The sequence below is a fragment of the Acanthochromis polyacanthus genome, chromosome 16 (assembly GCF_021347895.1).
Source record: "Acanthochromis polyacanthus isolate Apoly-LR-REF ecotype Palm Island chromosome 16, KAUST_Apoly_ChrSc, whole genome shotgun sequence".
Taxonomy (NCBI): Eukaryota; Metazoa; Chordata; class Actinopteri; family Pomacentridae; genus Acanthochromis; species Acanthochromis polyacanthus.
The window spans coordinates 18,743,016-18,757,999 of record NC_067128.1 but is presented as its reverse complement, the minus strand read 5'-3'; the positions used below and the strand labels follow the sequence as shown (position 1 = coordinate 18,757,999).

The window sequence follows — 14,984 nt, the reverse complement described above, 5'->3', positions numbered from 1 at the left end:
CCAGTTACGATCCCATTCACAGTAAAGAAGATGGTAAACCAGGGTATGTTTTAGGGCACGGCTACCTTGTGACTGATTGAACTTTGCAGCAAGCATAGCACATGCCGCCTTGGGTCTGAAAGCCCCATTACTTACATACTCTTCACAACTAAACATCTTGTATTTGCAACAAATACTATGAATTTCCTAGCTTCATTTAGACTTAAGCTTACATATTAAGTACCATCTGTAATGCGACCACCGACCTGCACATTTCTGTTGAGGCTGACAGCTGGCACAAACACACCGTCCAGGTTCTCAAAGGCAGTTGGTCCGTGTTGCTCCTTGTTGATATAGAAAGTCAGTGTATGTTTAATTAGATCCAGCAGCACGCCCACACTGGAGCCCTTACTGATGCCTCCCTCCGCCCTACACACAAACACACGCAACAGATCAATTTCTGATACATATAAATGAAAATCTACAATATATACCTGGGAAATGACAGTGCATATATACAAGTGCCATATGAAATGTATCCAGAGCTTCTTAGTATGCATAAACATATATACAGTCCACCACAAGACAATAGAAAATTTGTGGGAAACTGTTTTATTATTCAGTTAATTAAAAACAAGTTCCAACTGGATGCCTGTTGCACTGACAGTAGAAAACATATTTTCCCCTCGTAATGTTGATTTGTTTTGTTTTGGATATCCACATTTGCGCAGATGTTGAACACAGCTGGAATAATTTATTGTGGTTCTTTCTCACAAGCTCATTTTCGCAGTTGTTGGTGAGGCTTGTTGTACAGATCTTTAAGAACAATTTAATGCTGGTACATGTTTTGTACCTTTCAAAAACAGGAAAAATGAAAATCAACAACGCACACTCAGTACCCTAATGGTCTGTCTGTGGGGAGCAGTAAGATGACATTTTGTAAACTCTTACTTGGACAGACAGATGCCTCTGCTCAGGGCATCAACACGAATAACTCTTTAATCGCAAAACTTAAACTGGATCATAACTGGAATCACTTGGATGTTGAACTGATACTGCTTTGTGTTGTTGAGTGTTCCGTTTTATGCTGTAAAGTGAAAAACTTGAAGATCCGTTTCCTTCTCTTTGACTACAGCCATGACAATAAGTGGTCACTGCAGGTGTGTTTTTGAAGCTGACCTCCCAGAGATTCAAACAGTGGCTCAATTCTAGTCTCCACTGTCACAGATTCACAGACTCTAAGGCACGTTCCATCTACAGCTGTAAACCCACAGCTGTCCCGTTGTCAAATCATCAAGTGTATGAAGACTCTAGTGTGGACCTTTTGACACCATTAGGCACTCTTTGTGTGTAGCCACATACCTGCAGGCTTTCCTGAGGGACCTGCCCAAGGTTTATGGTCAAATTAGTTCAAGTATTTTTTTGCATGTTTGCAGAGTTGTTTGTATTTTCACTCAAATCTCTGCATAGGATTTACAGATCTTCATAACTTTCCTGCCCTTTGATAGTTTGCTAAAATATATAAACACTGTAATGTCGCAATAAGGAAGCGATCAAACAAGCAGTGTATCAGACTGCAAATAAAACATGAGTCCTAATTCACTTTTTGAATGATGATGTGTTGTTTCCAGGCAACATGTGCCATCATGATACCGTGTTCCAGCCCTCCTTTCGATGCCATTTCGAGCCCTGACAATCTCACACATGCAAGTGCTGCAGCTGTGAAATCGGTTAAGTCTGTGAAGGTTTAGTGCTTTGGCCTTAGGATGGAGGCTGGGAATGAGCCAGTGTTGCCTGTGTGACGTCAGTCAGTTGGCTCCTGGGCCACACTGCCATAACAGCTGACGTCACCGCACACGAAAGTGAACAGAATAATGTCTACTGAGATTTAATTATGAAAGTTATGCTTAGAGACCGCTGAATGATAGAAGTGAGTCTGCCTTGCAATTTGCAGTATCACCACAGACACCCATTTTGTAATGCTGCAAATGCAACAACTTTGATATTACTTCATCAGTAAGTGACCGGCTCAATTCCTGTTACCTCATTTGGCATAAGACAATGACATAAGATAAATTTATTTAAAAGAAAATCTTAAGATTCCAAAAAGTTACTATATTTTGCCTATTTAAAGGTGCTTTGGCTATAAATGCTGTGGTCTACAACACTTTCTTATACTATATACATTACCAGTTTGGGGTCACTCAGACAATTTCATGTTTTTCATGAAAACTCACACTTTTATTCATGTGCTAACATAATTGCACAATGGTTTTCTAATCATCAATTAGCCTTTCAACTCCACAATGTAGCATTAGAACACAGGAGTGATGGTTGCTGGAAATGTTCCTCTGTACCCCTATGGAGATATTCCACTAAACATTTCCAGCTAGAATAGATATTTACCACATTAACAATGTCTAGACTGTATTTCTGATTAATTTACTGTTATCTTCATTTAAAAAAAAAGTTTTCTTTCAAAAATAAGGCCATTTCTAAGTGACCCCTAAACTTTGAATCGTAGTTTCATGAGTTTTAAGTTCCATTTGTTCTTACAAGCTCATCAAGGAGCTCATCAAGGCTTCAGGAATTCAGTCTGTGTGAAAGTGGGGGAAAAAAGAGAAAAAATAACTTGCTGAAAACAAAAATCACTGTAAAACTTGTAGCCTAACACAGATACTCAGCTGCTGAAATTGTGTTTTAATACTAAATACCTTGTTTTTGCTCAGAAGCCCAGCTAACATGCATGTGTAGATGTGTATACAAACATGATACCAGCTTCAGGGTGAGGCTGCCGGGACTATGAGAGACAAAGGAATCAGTGCGAGGTAAATAACAACATGAGGCTCAGACATAAGAAGATGAACAACATGAAAGGTAGGCAGAGTGTAATAAGTCAGAGGTTTTGCGTATTCCTGTGAAGAATAGATATTTTCTCATAAATAAATGTTTAATGAGACTTGATGACTGCCTTGTGATGCAGAGAGATGATGCAGAGAGATGGTGCAGAGACATGTTTTGATGTCTCCTGCAGCCTGCAGTAATCTTCCTCCCTGGTGTGTTTGTTAGTTACTTGGTATTGTATGAGCCCACGGGTCCCTCTGTCATCCTGAGTATCTATCATTGCACTGTGTACCTCTCAGAAATGTGGGATTTAATGGAGAAGGCCTAATGATGAATGGATGAAGACAGCGATGCCTTACAAAGTCTCTGCCTCCTGTTGTTTTAGACAAGTGTTGTTCTTAAATTAGTTAGAATGACAAGCATTCTGCATTCTAATATGATATGTTTTTTAAAAAGATGTCTTTATTAGTACTGATGAATGATTTTTTATGCTTTATAGATCGTAATAACAAATTATGAAGGACAACTTTGGGGTTATCCAGTTGTGAAAAGTCCATTTAGCAGGCGTTTCTCCTTCACTTCATAAATCATAACAGCGGAATAATCATTAAAGGATTAGGTTGCACCTGCCAGGATGGAACAAATTACACATTAATCATTCTGGCTGGTTCATACGGTCCAGTAACTTCCAACATAGCTTCACACAGAGGTTTAATTTAATTCAATCTTTTTACTTTTAATTAAAGATTTACTGAACATTTATACCCGCAGACTAGAGGGCTTTATGGAACATGGCAAAACATTAACCAAGCATTGTCAGGTTCTGCCTTAATGAGGGTGATCTAAAAGTTCTGAGAATGTTGGTGCATGTCAGTTACATGTGCAAACTGCCACAAGCAGAGGAGACCACAACATGGAGATTGTGCTATAGATGTTTTTGTGACCACATGGGAAAGCAAACTGGAGCAGAGAGCAAACATTACATTCTATTCCAATCAACAACCTTCATGTGAAAGATCAATAATAGTGACAAGAGGTGAGTCTGCAGCCGACGTCAGGAGAAAAATGGTCATTTTTAAAGTGCAAGAGTCTGTAGTCTCTGAGGTGCTTCAGGTCAGGAGCATGCTCGTTGTTTTCATCAACATGTACGTGGTTGTGCACCATGAATTTATTATCAAAGCAAAAGTTCTATAACATCCTGAGGCACCTAAGGGGGAGCATTCGAAACAAAAGACTTGAACAGTGTAGTCTCATGTGCAGCCTCATGTGATAGCATGAGGCTGCACCAATGCACTGCGTGTCCAATCACAGCACAGGGACTCCAGATGAGGCCTTTGGCCACAACACAATCGTCGCTCTACAACTGTCCTGCTTGCTAGAATTGGCAACCTAGTTGAATAGTTTTGATACAGTTTTGGAGAGTCAGCACTAATTGCAGATGACACTTGCCATCTTTACATAACAGGACTTCTAGGAAGAATTACAAGTGATGCAGAAGCACAGGGAGTGGTGTATCACTACAAGGAAGTTTGATCGGCGGAAATGGCACCCAAATGTAAATTAAATAAAGTTGTGAACTTCAGGAGAAACATTGATTTAAAGGCAAGTTCCAGTGAATGAGTTTGACCTATTAGATGCTGGTTGGAGTGGGTTGTGGCCCCTTGGCCCCTTTGATTCCATTGCTATTTATTATGGGCCCTCTATAAATGACACACAGTCAACACAGTACCTACCTGTTGGTGTGGGAGTTGTTGTGCATGAACCAAGAGCGGTTGTTGTCCACATACATGGCCCAGGCTTTGTCGTCTTTTCCCAGCATCATGTCCTTCATGGTGTTGATCCTCGCCACGCCAAACGCAGGGTCAGGGTGGTTGTCATAGCGATCAATGGTGATCTCCCAATAGTGAATACCCTGGGATTTGAGGAGAGTTAGAAAAATCCACTTACTCAAAACTCACACAAAATAAAAGCATTTAGTTGGAACATTCAAAATCAGTACGGCCTTCACCTTAGAAAAAGCAGCTGTCCCCAGCACCACACGGTCATCATAGCTGTTACAGCTGACCGTCTGGTTTTCATTAGACAGAACGATGTCTCGGTGAGCTGAGGTGGGGTCGAAGGTGAACCAAGCCACTGAAAGGACACAATAGTTAGCCAGTTAGTCTACAATAGTAAAAGTCTTTGGACAGAGAGCTATTCAGAGACCGAGAATAGAGCATTCTGTAAGTCTGTAAATCCATTGAGAGACATGTAGTCACACAGATTATTCTTTTACATTTGTGCCCTTTTTATGTATAGGACATTGAGAGAGAAAGACAGGAAACATGGGTAGAAGAGTAGGGGAATGACATGCAGTAAATGGCCATGGGCTGGATTCAAACCCATAACCAGTGTTCAGGGATTGTAGCCCCCCCTTGTTCAGCCAGCTGAACTAACTGGGTGCCTTCATTCTGTTTTTTTTTTTTACCTATTTACCCTTTTTACCCATCAATAAATCAACTGCCTTGCCAGTGTTGGCCCTATTTTTCCTCCAATGTCCGTTACATTCCAATTTGATCAGACAGGTGTGGTTCACTAAAACTTTCAGGAGTTTTTTTTATTAAAGGCTGGGTTATGCTGGGAATTTGTTATTTGCTGATATTAGCTAACTCCATTCTAAGCTAAAAGCAGCTATAGCCCTGCACACTATTGGTGCTGCGGGTGGGGGGAGACAATTTTACCAGAAAACTCATTCTGAAGCGTTTTCATCGAAACCAACCCACAGGCTGTTTTTTTCCCCCAATCGAGACATTCAGGGAAGGTCTCATTTTTTAATTTAGTTACAATCCGTTTACACATTGGAAATTTAAAAGGTGATTAAAACATGTAAATTGCTTCATATTCTTACACATTTGTACCAATAACAGCTGGTTCCCTCAGGGAGGATGTCTGCATGGAAGTCTGCATCTAGTAATTTTACACAACTTCCGTATAGTGGGCAATAACTGTGAGTAAGTTTAGCTACAGGGGCAGACCACACACGCACACACACACATGCTAAAGGCTGAAACATCAGGGACACATTCATTCACAGTGTAGGCCTGAGGACGGATCCATCCATGTGCTGCATCACTGAACAAGTGGTGGCTTGTCCAATATTTTCACACACACACACACACACACACACACACACACACACACACACACACACACACACACACACACACACACACACACACACACACACACACACACAAAATACACAGCATTATTCACCAAACGCCCATTTTTAGAATTAAAAGTAGTGTCTGTTTTGCAGCATTTGCCTGCTGCACAAAAAGAGTCACATCCCACTGTTTCCTCCCTCTATGGAGCAGCTGTACAATTATCAAGGAAAGGGAGAGAAATGAGGAGAGGAGGAGAAAGAGGGAGAGTAGGCAGGAAGAAATATGACATAGAAAAATATAAAGAGGGCAGGACGGATCAACGGTTATCAGTCAGAAAACAGACTAATGCTCATTGTTATTGTGGCTGGCAAAGAGTCTGTGTGTGTGTGTGAAGTGCTTTAGAGAAACTCTCCGCCCTCATCCCACTGCTGCTGTGGAAGATTTTGTCATTATCCCCTATTCTCCTCCTTTTCTCTGACTCCTTTTTCTTCCTTTCCATTTCAATTTTCCTCTTCCCCATCCTTTTTCCATGTTTTTCCTTCCCATCTTCCCTATTTTTTCCCTTTTTTGTAATCTTTTTCCAGTCTCTTTTCCTTGCCTTCCTTCTTTCCTTTCGTCCATGTTCTTTGCTTTCCCTATTCAAACCCTTCTGCTGTTTCTTGTCCACGTCTTTCTTGTCTTTCTGCCATCTCATCATTATCTCTCTAACACTTTCTTCTCCTGTTCTACTCTCTGCCTTATTTCCCCTTCCTGTCGTCACATTTTCTCACCCCTCTTCTCATCTCTACTGCTGCATTTTCATGGCTTTTCCTAAAAAAGAAAAGAAACAACAACAAAAAAACAATCTCCTCATCTAGGAAGCTTTTCTAATCAGTGCAACGTAGCCCAAATGGAATTACATCATGAAACCTGTTTTACAAAGATGATCTTGAACACAAACAAGCCTGCGGAGACAATAAAATAAAGACAGTCAAAGGAGCAGAATGAGAATTGAGACAGACATGGTGCCCATCTGGCTCGCTGGAAGCTAAGCTACTTCTCACACACATCACATACCATCAGAGGTCTTGAGTACGACTGTCTTGCTGTATGGCCCCACACCAATGCCATTGTAGGCTTTCACCCTGGCATTGTAGGAACTGTTGAAATGGAGTCCATCCACTGTACACACAGTCTCCTTCCCGACATAGACCTCCTGAGGGTACACACACATTTTACATATGCAGGTTAAGCACAAACATTTACATTTATATACAGCATACATCGACTCAAGTATTATATGGAAAGAAAGCATAAATGCGTTGTAGAGCACACTGCCCGTCAAAACAAAAAGTTGCACTCCAATATTTCGTTGGGCCACCTTTAGCTTTGAGAATGACATGTTCACAATGGCATCATTTCTATAAGTTTCTGTAATGTCACAGCATTTATTTCTGTCCAGAGCTGCATTAATTTAAAGATCTTGCATTGATGATAGGAGAGTCGGACCGCTGTGCAAAGTCTTCTCCCAAAGATTCTCAGTGGGGCTGAGGTCTGGACTCTATGGAGGCCAATCTACATGTGAAAATGATGTCTCATGCTCCCTGAACCACTAACATAATGTTGCTGTACCTGAACCAACTGCAGCAACCCCAGATCATAACCCTAACTCCCACAGACTTGTACAGTACACACTAGCCATGATGAGTGCATCACTTCATCCACCTCTCTTCTTATTGTGATGAGCCCATCACTTTGAAACAGGGTACATCTGGACTCATCAGACCACATGACCGACCACATTTGTTCGTCGAAGATGATGGTTCACCACTGTCCTTCCATGTTTTGATGATGCGTTGGATGGTTCTCAACCTGATTCTAGTAGTTTCATCTCAGTTGTTTTCTTTGCTTGATGCAGGCCAATAATTTCCCTCTTCTAAGACAGATTAACATCTTTTCTAGGACCACTGGATAGGTCTTCCAACATGGTTGTTTCAGAAATAAGAAGCTCCTCACTGCATCAGCTAGGGTTAATTAAGTTGCTGCCAGCTGAAACATATCCATCACTGCAGTAATTATCCAATGGAAGCCTCTTACCTATTTGCTTAGTTAAATCCAGGTGGTGAGTTTGTATTTGGACAGGCAGTGTACTTTATTGGAGAGTGGAGTCATAAATCATAATTCACAAGTCAGTACCGAGTGGATCCACCATTTACATTTTGTAGTGCAATTCATTGATTGATTGATTGATTGATTGATCATTTATTTCAAACCAGCTTCTGACATCACCAAAATCAGACTATTTACATAAGTGATTTGAAAAGGGGATGGATGAAGCAAAGCTTATAAATTCCAACCCCCCACTCACCACCAGACCCCAATACAGGACCACACTCTCCTGCCATTCATCTATGACACATGGAGTTATGAGGTTGTTGATGCTGCTTGTGGAATGTTGTCCCACTCTTCCCAAAAGACTTGGTGAAGCCGAGAGACAAGCTGCCATTCATCAAGAGCATCTCACAGATGTTGGATGGTGACATGTGCGGAGAGTCTACAGTCCTACGTAGGACTGGAACATTTTTAGCTGCTTTAACTGCTACTGGAGAAGGACAGTGCATATTCTGGCAACATGAGGAAGCACCTTGTCTCATGGAAACATTAAATAATGCTGACAAATGAGATAACCATTGTTGTGTGGATTTCTAATAAAAACTAACACATTTAATAACTTTTATTATAGAAAAAACACTTTTATGATATAAAAGTTAAATATTTCATTAAATAATGAAATAATTAAATATGAACAAATAACTTATTTAAGTTAATAACTAACTTTATTAACTAACTCTGGACAGGCAGTGGAGCAGGTTTTCCAGCAGGCTGGTCCCGCTCCACTGCCACAAGGACAGATACAGGAAATCTTTCCTGCCACAAACAATAACTCCGTTCAATGCATCACCCCTGGCTGGCAGAGAGCTCCCAGTTCCTGTCTTGTAGCATCTTTTTCCACTTCTGTAGTTTGAAATTGCACACTTTTTTTATTCTCTTGCACTCTTGGACACTATTTGCAACATAAAAATATTTAACATGTGTACATCGTTTACATAGGACATTTTGCTTTTTATGTTATTGTTCTTGTTTATTTTTTATTTTCTGCACGTTTACTTGTATATCTGTATTTATGGTGGGAACAGTACTCCTTTCTGCTGTAGCAAACAAGTTTCCCCAAAGGGATTAATAAAGCATTTCTATTCTATTATGATAATGTGTTAGTTACTCTGCCAAGGAACGCGGTAGAGTTATGTGACAATTGTTGTTGGTTTGTCTGCCCGTCTGTTTGTCTGTCTGTTAGCAACATTGCTCAGAAATGGATCAACAGATTTGGATGAAATTTTTAAGGAAGGTCAGAAATGACACAAGGACCAATCTGTGTAGATTTTGGCAGTGATGCAGCTTATAGTCTGCATCCATGGATTTGTTAAATATTTCTGTATCATTATGAGATAGTGGCATGGCATCACTGTAACAAGTGAATCCTACTACAAATCGACCACTGCACACCATGATGTTTTTTTTTAAAGATTTCATCCGTCGAGAATCATACAATGACTGAGCAGCCTTGGCAGAGTACCGCACTCTGAGTGCTTTTCTTGTTGTTAATGGCACATCCTTGCTCATACCATCACTCCTCCACTTGCATCAGCTTCCATCAGCCTCCCCCTCCATACAAGGCCAAACATGACATCTGACACCTGCTCTGTGTAGCTGAAAACTAGATGAATCAGTGGAAAGGACCATCTTCCATCCTGCTGGTGTCCAACATGGGTGGTTGCCTGCTGGAGCTGATTACAACGCTGTTCTGCTATTACATCAGGGCCGTGGTGTGGGTGACTAGATCACAGCCCAAGATTCCTCTCCGTTTGGTATTCAGATGGACGAGCCGGATGTGTGGGCTCGGGTGGTGACACGTGGTTTGTAGTCATGTGGCAGGTTGTCTGTCGTAACATGCTGTCTGAAATGATTCCTCAGATGACAAATGGTGGAGACGTGGACATTCAAGTGCCTTGATGCAGCTATAAGCAGACATGTCAGTGTCCAGCAGCCAACTGCCTGTTCATGTCTTTCTCTTGTCATCTGTGGCAGGATATTATTTAAATAGAACTGCATTTTAAAGTGGCCCTGTAAAAGTCACTTGTCAGAGTGTCTGTGTAATAGTCACGCTATCTGATCATTGTCCTTTAAAGCCGCACCTGACCCAGCAGTGGATAAATGATCAGGACCATTTTTATGCTGCATATATATTTTTTTCAGTGGAGGAAAGAGGCCAGCACTCAACACTTTTAACATATGTTTACTAATGACTTGATTTATTGCACTCAGAGAGTGCTATTTGTGTTTTTAGTCAGAGTTGAGCCGTGTATGCATTATTCATAATGAAATAAAAAGAGAACCACAGAAGAGCCGGTATGATGCCATTTGCTGCATTTCTTATTAGATTACTTTCATATTAGTCTCAGTCTTTCTGCTCAGTTTCACACAAAGTATGTATTCTGAATCAGTGTGTGTGTGTTTGTGCAATGCCAACCCTGTACTGTCCTCCGTTCCCATCATCCAGCTCCAGGATGTAGCCTTCAATGGGGCTGCCGGTGGGCACGGTTACCCTCCATGCCAGGGTGGCGCTGTTATTCCTGGTGCAACACTTTTCCAGCTGCAGGAGAGGAGCTGCTGGCACCAAAGGTCCAGACTCCACTGTGGGGAGAGATGGATGGATGAAATGTGAAGATTGTAATTGAGGGTTGAAGGGAAAGGAAATGTGGAAGGAGGGAACGATGACAGGGTGGATGGATTGAAGAGAAAAGCAAACAAGCAAGGATGTCATCTGGCCGGTTGTGTTTCAATAAACTGAAGGGAGAGAAATGGGAAATTTAATGAGGATCTAAAGGGATAAAAAAAAACATTTCAGGTGTAAGACCTCTGGTTCATTTAGAGGGCAACAGCTGGGGATCAGTGGCGGCTTAAACATGACCATGTGAGGACATCATAGGCACTAAAGGGATAGTGGTGCATTGGGCTAGACTGATATGAGCTCTGAAAACTGACGGCTGTTTACTGAATTCATCTTCTTCTCAAGGTGGGAAAAACATCTTAAGATGTTTCCCTTCGAAAGGCCAGACTGAGGCTGTAAAAGATTAAATAGCCCAAAGCAAGAAATGATTTTGTGCTAGTTGCAGAAATCTGCATAGTATCAGCGGATAAAAGCATCGTATCAGTCTAACCCTTGTGCTGGTCAATCTTGTGGTAAAAACAGGTGAAAACTGAATTCCAAAAGGATCTTAAACAGACATACAAACAACAAAACAGGGCAGAGATAACCATTGAACACACAAGTGTAGATCTGAGTGATAAAGTCAGCTTCTTTTCTGTATTTACAGGCACTTGAAGACACAAAGGAGAGGCAGCAGTCAGGGCAGAAGGAACAGTATCATGTGATGTATTGCATATCATGCACATGTTGATTCAGAGTATGCATTTTAAAATCCGTTTTAAATTAGTTTTCTTTATAAGAATTATAAATTCTTGTTCTCTATCCATCATGTCTTTCATTTCAGGAATTTTGGCTAAAAATTCAACAGGGATCGTGTTTAACCCTCTGAAGCAGAGAGATGCTCAGAAATCTTTTTTTGTGCAGTAAAATATGTAAATCATAAAAAATAAAAGTTGACTTTCTTTGATCATCTATTTTACATTAACTTCTTTTCTCTTAACTGCTCTGTGTAAGCAAAGTCTGCAGTTCAACCTAGTTGTGTCGAAAAAGATTGTTTTTTAAGAGTCTGGTGCAATGTTTTGTGAATTTTTAGCTTAGACACAGGAAGAAAAGAAAATTTGATGAAACATTATGATTTTAGAAAAAATACTGGGTTTTATCCTTTCCGTCAGTCCTTGAACTCCATATATGTGATGCACAGTTTCATCATGAAAAATCACTGTCACAAAGTTGGAAATCCAACAGTTTGTTCTGTTTATAGAATTTTGGGCTCTGATACATGGTATAATTTTGGCAATCTTTAACCTCCTTGAACCTAGTATCCACAAATCTGGACATATTTTTTTAAGTGTATTGTTAATAATAATAATAATAATAATAATAATAATAATAATAATAATAATAATAATAATAATAATAGTAATAATACTACTACTAACAATGATACTAATAATAGTAATCATCATAATAATAATGTAATATTTTAATGTAATAAATATAATAAGCATAATGATCAGATATTAGATATTATCATACTCTTTGGTTACTCTTTATCCAAAATAACTGGAAGAAATCTAAAATGCCAACCAAAGCTTTGGTCTTAAGAGGTTAATAATAACGTGCCTTTCAAACCCACTGGCAGGTTTTGGAGGACACTACCCAGACAATTTCATGTTTTCCACGAAAACTCACTTTTATTCATGTGCTAGCACAATTGCACAAGGGTTTTCTAATCATCAATCAGCCTTTCAACACCATTAGCTAACACAATGTAGCATTAGAACACAGGAGTGATGGTTGCTGGAAATGTTCCTCTGTACCTCTATGGAGATATTCCATTAAAAATCAGCTGTTTCCAGCTAGAATAGTCATTTACCACATTAATAATGTCTAGACTGTATTTCTGGTTCATTTAATGTTATCTTCATTAAAAAAAAATGCTTTTCTTTCAAAAATAAGGACATTTCTAAGTGACCCCCAAACTTTTGAACAGTAATGTACATTTCCTCTATTTACATTTACAATATTTTAAAAAGTACAATAAAAAGTCACATGACCAGAAACCAAAGACTGGCACTGGGAAACAAACAAATGTCTTAGTGCAGCTCTATCCTCCAGAGGTGTCATTCATTGGAAAGGAGCTGTAAAACAAAAACCATGCAGAGGAAAGAGACCAGAGAGACACTGTGGGACAACACCACCAGTGAGTTTCCAAACAGGATGGCCAGGAGGGCTAGTGGGGCTGAGGGACGAGGAAGGAGTGACAAAAGAAATTCAAGGAAGGGAGACAGGGGTTTACTGTGAAAAGTCTCAGAAATACCTCCTGGGCTGTCTGCCTCCATCTCAGCCTCACCACTGTCTGCTGCCTGCATTTGTTTCAATAATGGAATCTCCTGCACATCTGGAAATATGATGTTGGTTTGCACGTTTTAATACGACAGCATAGGAACCAAAGATGCTAAACTGCATAACAAATAAGCGTTTAATATTTTTTTAAAGCCGTGAAGGGCACGTGCTGTCTCAGCAAAATGACTTGAAAGTCATGCTCTGGACCAACTGTCCCTCATGAAGGTTAGTACAATGTAAAAATAAAACTGTTATTTATACAGTAAAATTTCAGCGCCTGTGGTTGCTGGAATGCTACCATAAAATTACAGCAAAACATTTTCTTCATTGACTTTTAATTGCCCCCCCACAGTTTTCTAAATCTGAATCTTATGGTAAGAAATGTACTGATACTGTTGATTTTACAGTTTAAAAAATGTACTTGCTGTTGAAAAAAATGTTCTGAACTTGAAAAAAATGTCTGTTTCACTTGAAAATTGATATGAAACTACAATATAAAACAAAGTTTATGGGACCTATTATAATATTACATCATTTTTCCATTATCAGTACAACAGTTTGTGTATTTAACATTAAATATGTTTATTTTAAACAATGTCATATATGCAAAAATTAAATTATACCCGTCATAAAAATTAAAGCATATGTCCGTTATTAACACAAAAGTACATCAATTTGACCGGTGCATACTGTACTTTTTACATTAAATAAATGCAAAAATGTTACTTGTTATAAATATTACAGCATGTTTTCATTATCAGCACGTACATTGAACTGTGAAAAATTGTAGTGTTTTTGAGAAATAAATGCAAAAAAATGACAGTACTGATTGTTATATACACACGTGGACAAAATTGTTGGTACCCCTCAGTTAAAGAAGGAAAAACCCACAATTCTCACTGAAATCACTTGAAACTCACAAAAGTAACAATAAATAAAAATTTATTGAAAATTAAATAATCAAAAACAGCCATTACTTTTGAATTGTTGATTAACATAATTATTTAAAAAAACAAACTAATAAAACAGGCCTGGACAAAAATAATGGTACCTCTATAAAAGATTGAAAACTACTTGACCAGAGTGACATGATTAACTCAGGTGTGTCATTTAATTGACATCACAGGTGTTTCCAAACTCATCATCAGTCAGTCTGCCTATTTAAAGGGAGACAAGTAGTCACCCTGCTGTTTGGTGAAAAGGTGTGTACCACACTGAACATGGACAACAGAAAGCGAAGGAGAGAATTGTCCCAGGACATCCGAAAAAAAATGATAGACAAACATCTTAAAGGTAAAGGCTATAAGACCATCTCTAAACAGCTTGAAGTTCCTGTGACAACAGTGGCTCATATTATTCAGAAGTTCAAGACCCACGGGACAGTAGCCAACCTCCCTGGACGTGGCCGCAAGAGGAAAATTGATGACAAATTGAAGAGACGGATCGTTGGAATTGTATCCAAAGAGCCCAGAGCAACCTCCAAAGAAATTAAAGGTGAACTCCAAGGCCAAGGTACATCAGTGTCAGATCGCACCATTCGTCGTTGTTTGAGCCAAAGTGGACTTCATGGGAGACGACCAAGGAGGACACCACTGCTGAAAAAAACTCATAAAAAAGCCAGACTGGAATTTGCAAAAATGCATGTTGACAAGCCACAAAGCTTCTGGGAGAATGTCCTTTGGACAGATGAGACCAAACTGGAGCTTTTTGGTAAGGCACATCAACTCTATGTTCATAGACTCAAAAACCAAGTATACGAAGAAAAGAACACTGTCCCTACGGTGAAACATGGAGGAGGCTCAGTAATGTTTTGGGGCTGCTTTGCTGCATCTGGTACAGGGTGTCTTGAAAGTGTGCAAGGTACGATGAAATCTGAAGACTATCAAGGCATTCTGGAGAGAAATGTGCTGCCTAGTGTCAGA

The 14,984-nt window shown here is 39.6% G+C and overlaps 2 protein-coding genes across 2 annotated transcripts in view; both read right to left on the bottom strand.

Annotated features, from left to right (window-relative positions):
* The window catches only part of LOC110957908 (E3 ubiquitin-protein ligase TRIM9), a 94,881-nt gene that overhangs the window by 11,203 nt on the left and 68,694 nt on the right, over positions 1–14,984 (bottom strand). The window contains exons 6-10 of the mRNA XM_022204144.2: positions 10,537–10,700; positions 7,026–7,164; positions 4,832–4,956; positions 4,557–4,735; positions 246–408 (exon numbers count right to left, since the gene is read on the bottom strand). Of these exons, the coding sequence (XP_022059836.1) occupies positions 246–408; positions 4,557–4,735; positions 4,832–4,956; positions 7,026–7,164; positions 10,537–10,700 (770 nt within the window). The remainder of the gene's footprint in view (positions 1–245; positions 409–4,556; positions 4,736–4,831; positions 4,957–7,025; positions 7,165–10,536; positions 10,701–14,984) is intronic.
* Positions 1–14,984, bottom strand: part of LOC110945556 (moronecidin-like) — a 307,687-nt gene that overhangs the window by 265,130 nt on the left and 27,573 nt on the right. The window lies entirely within an intron of this gene.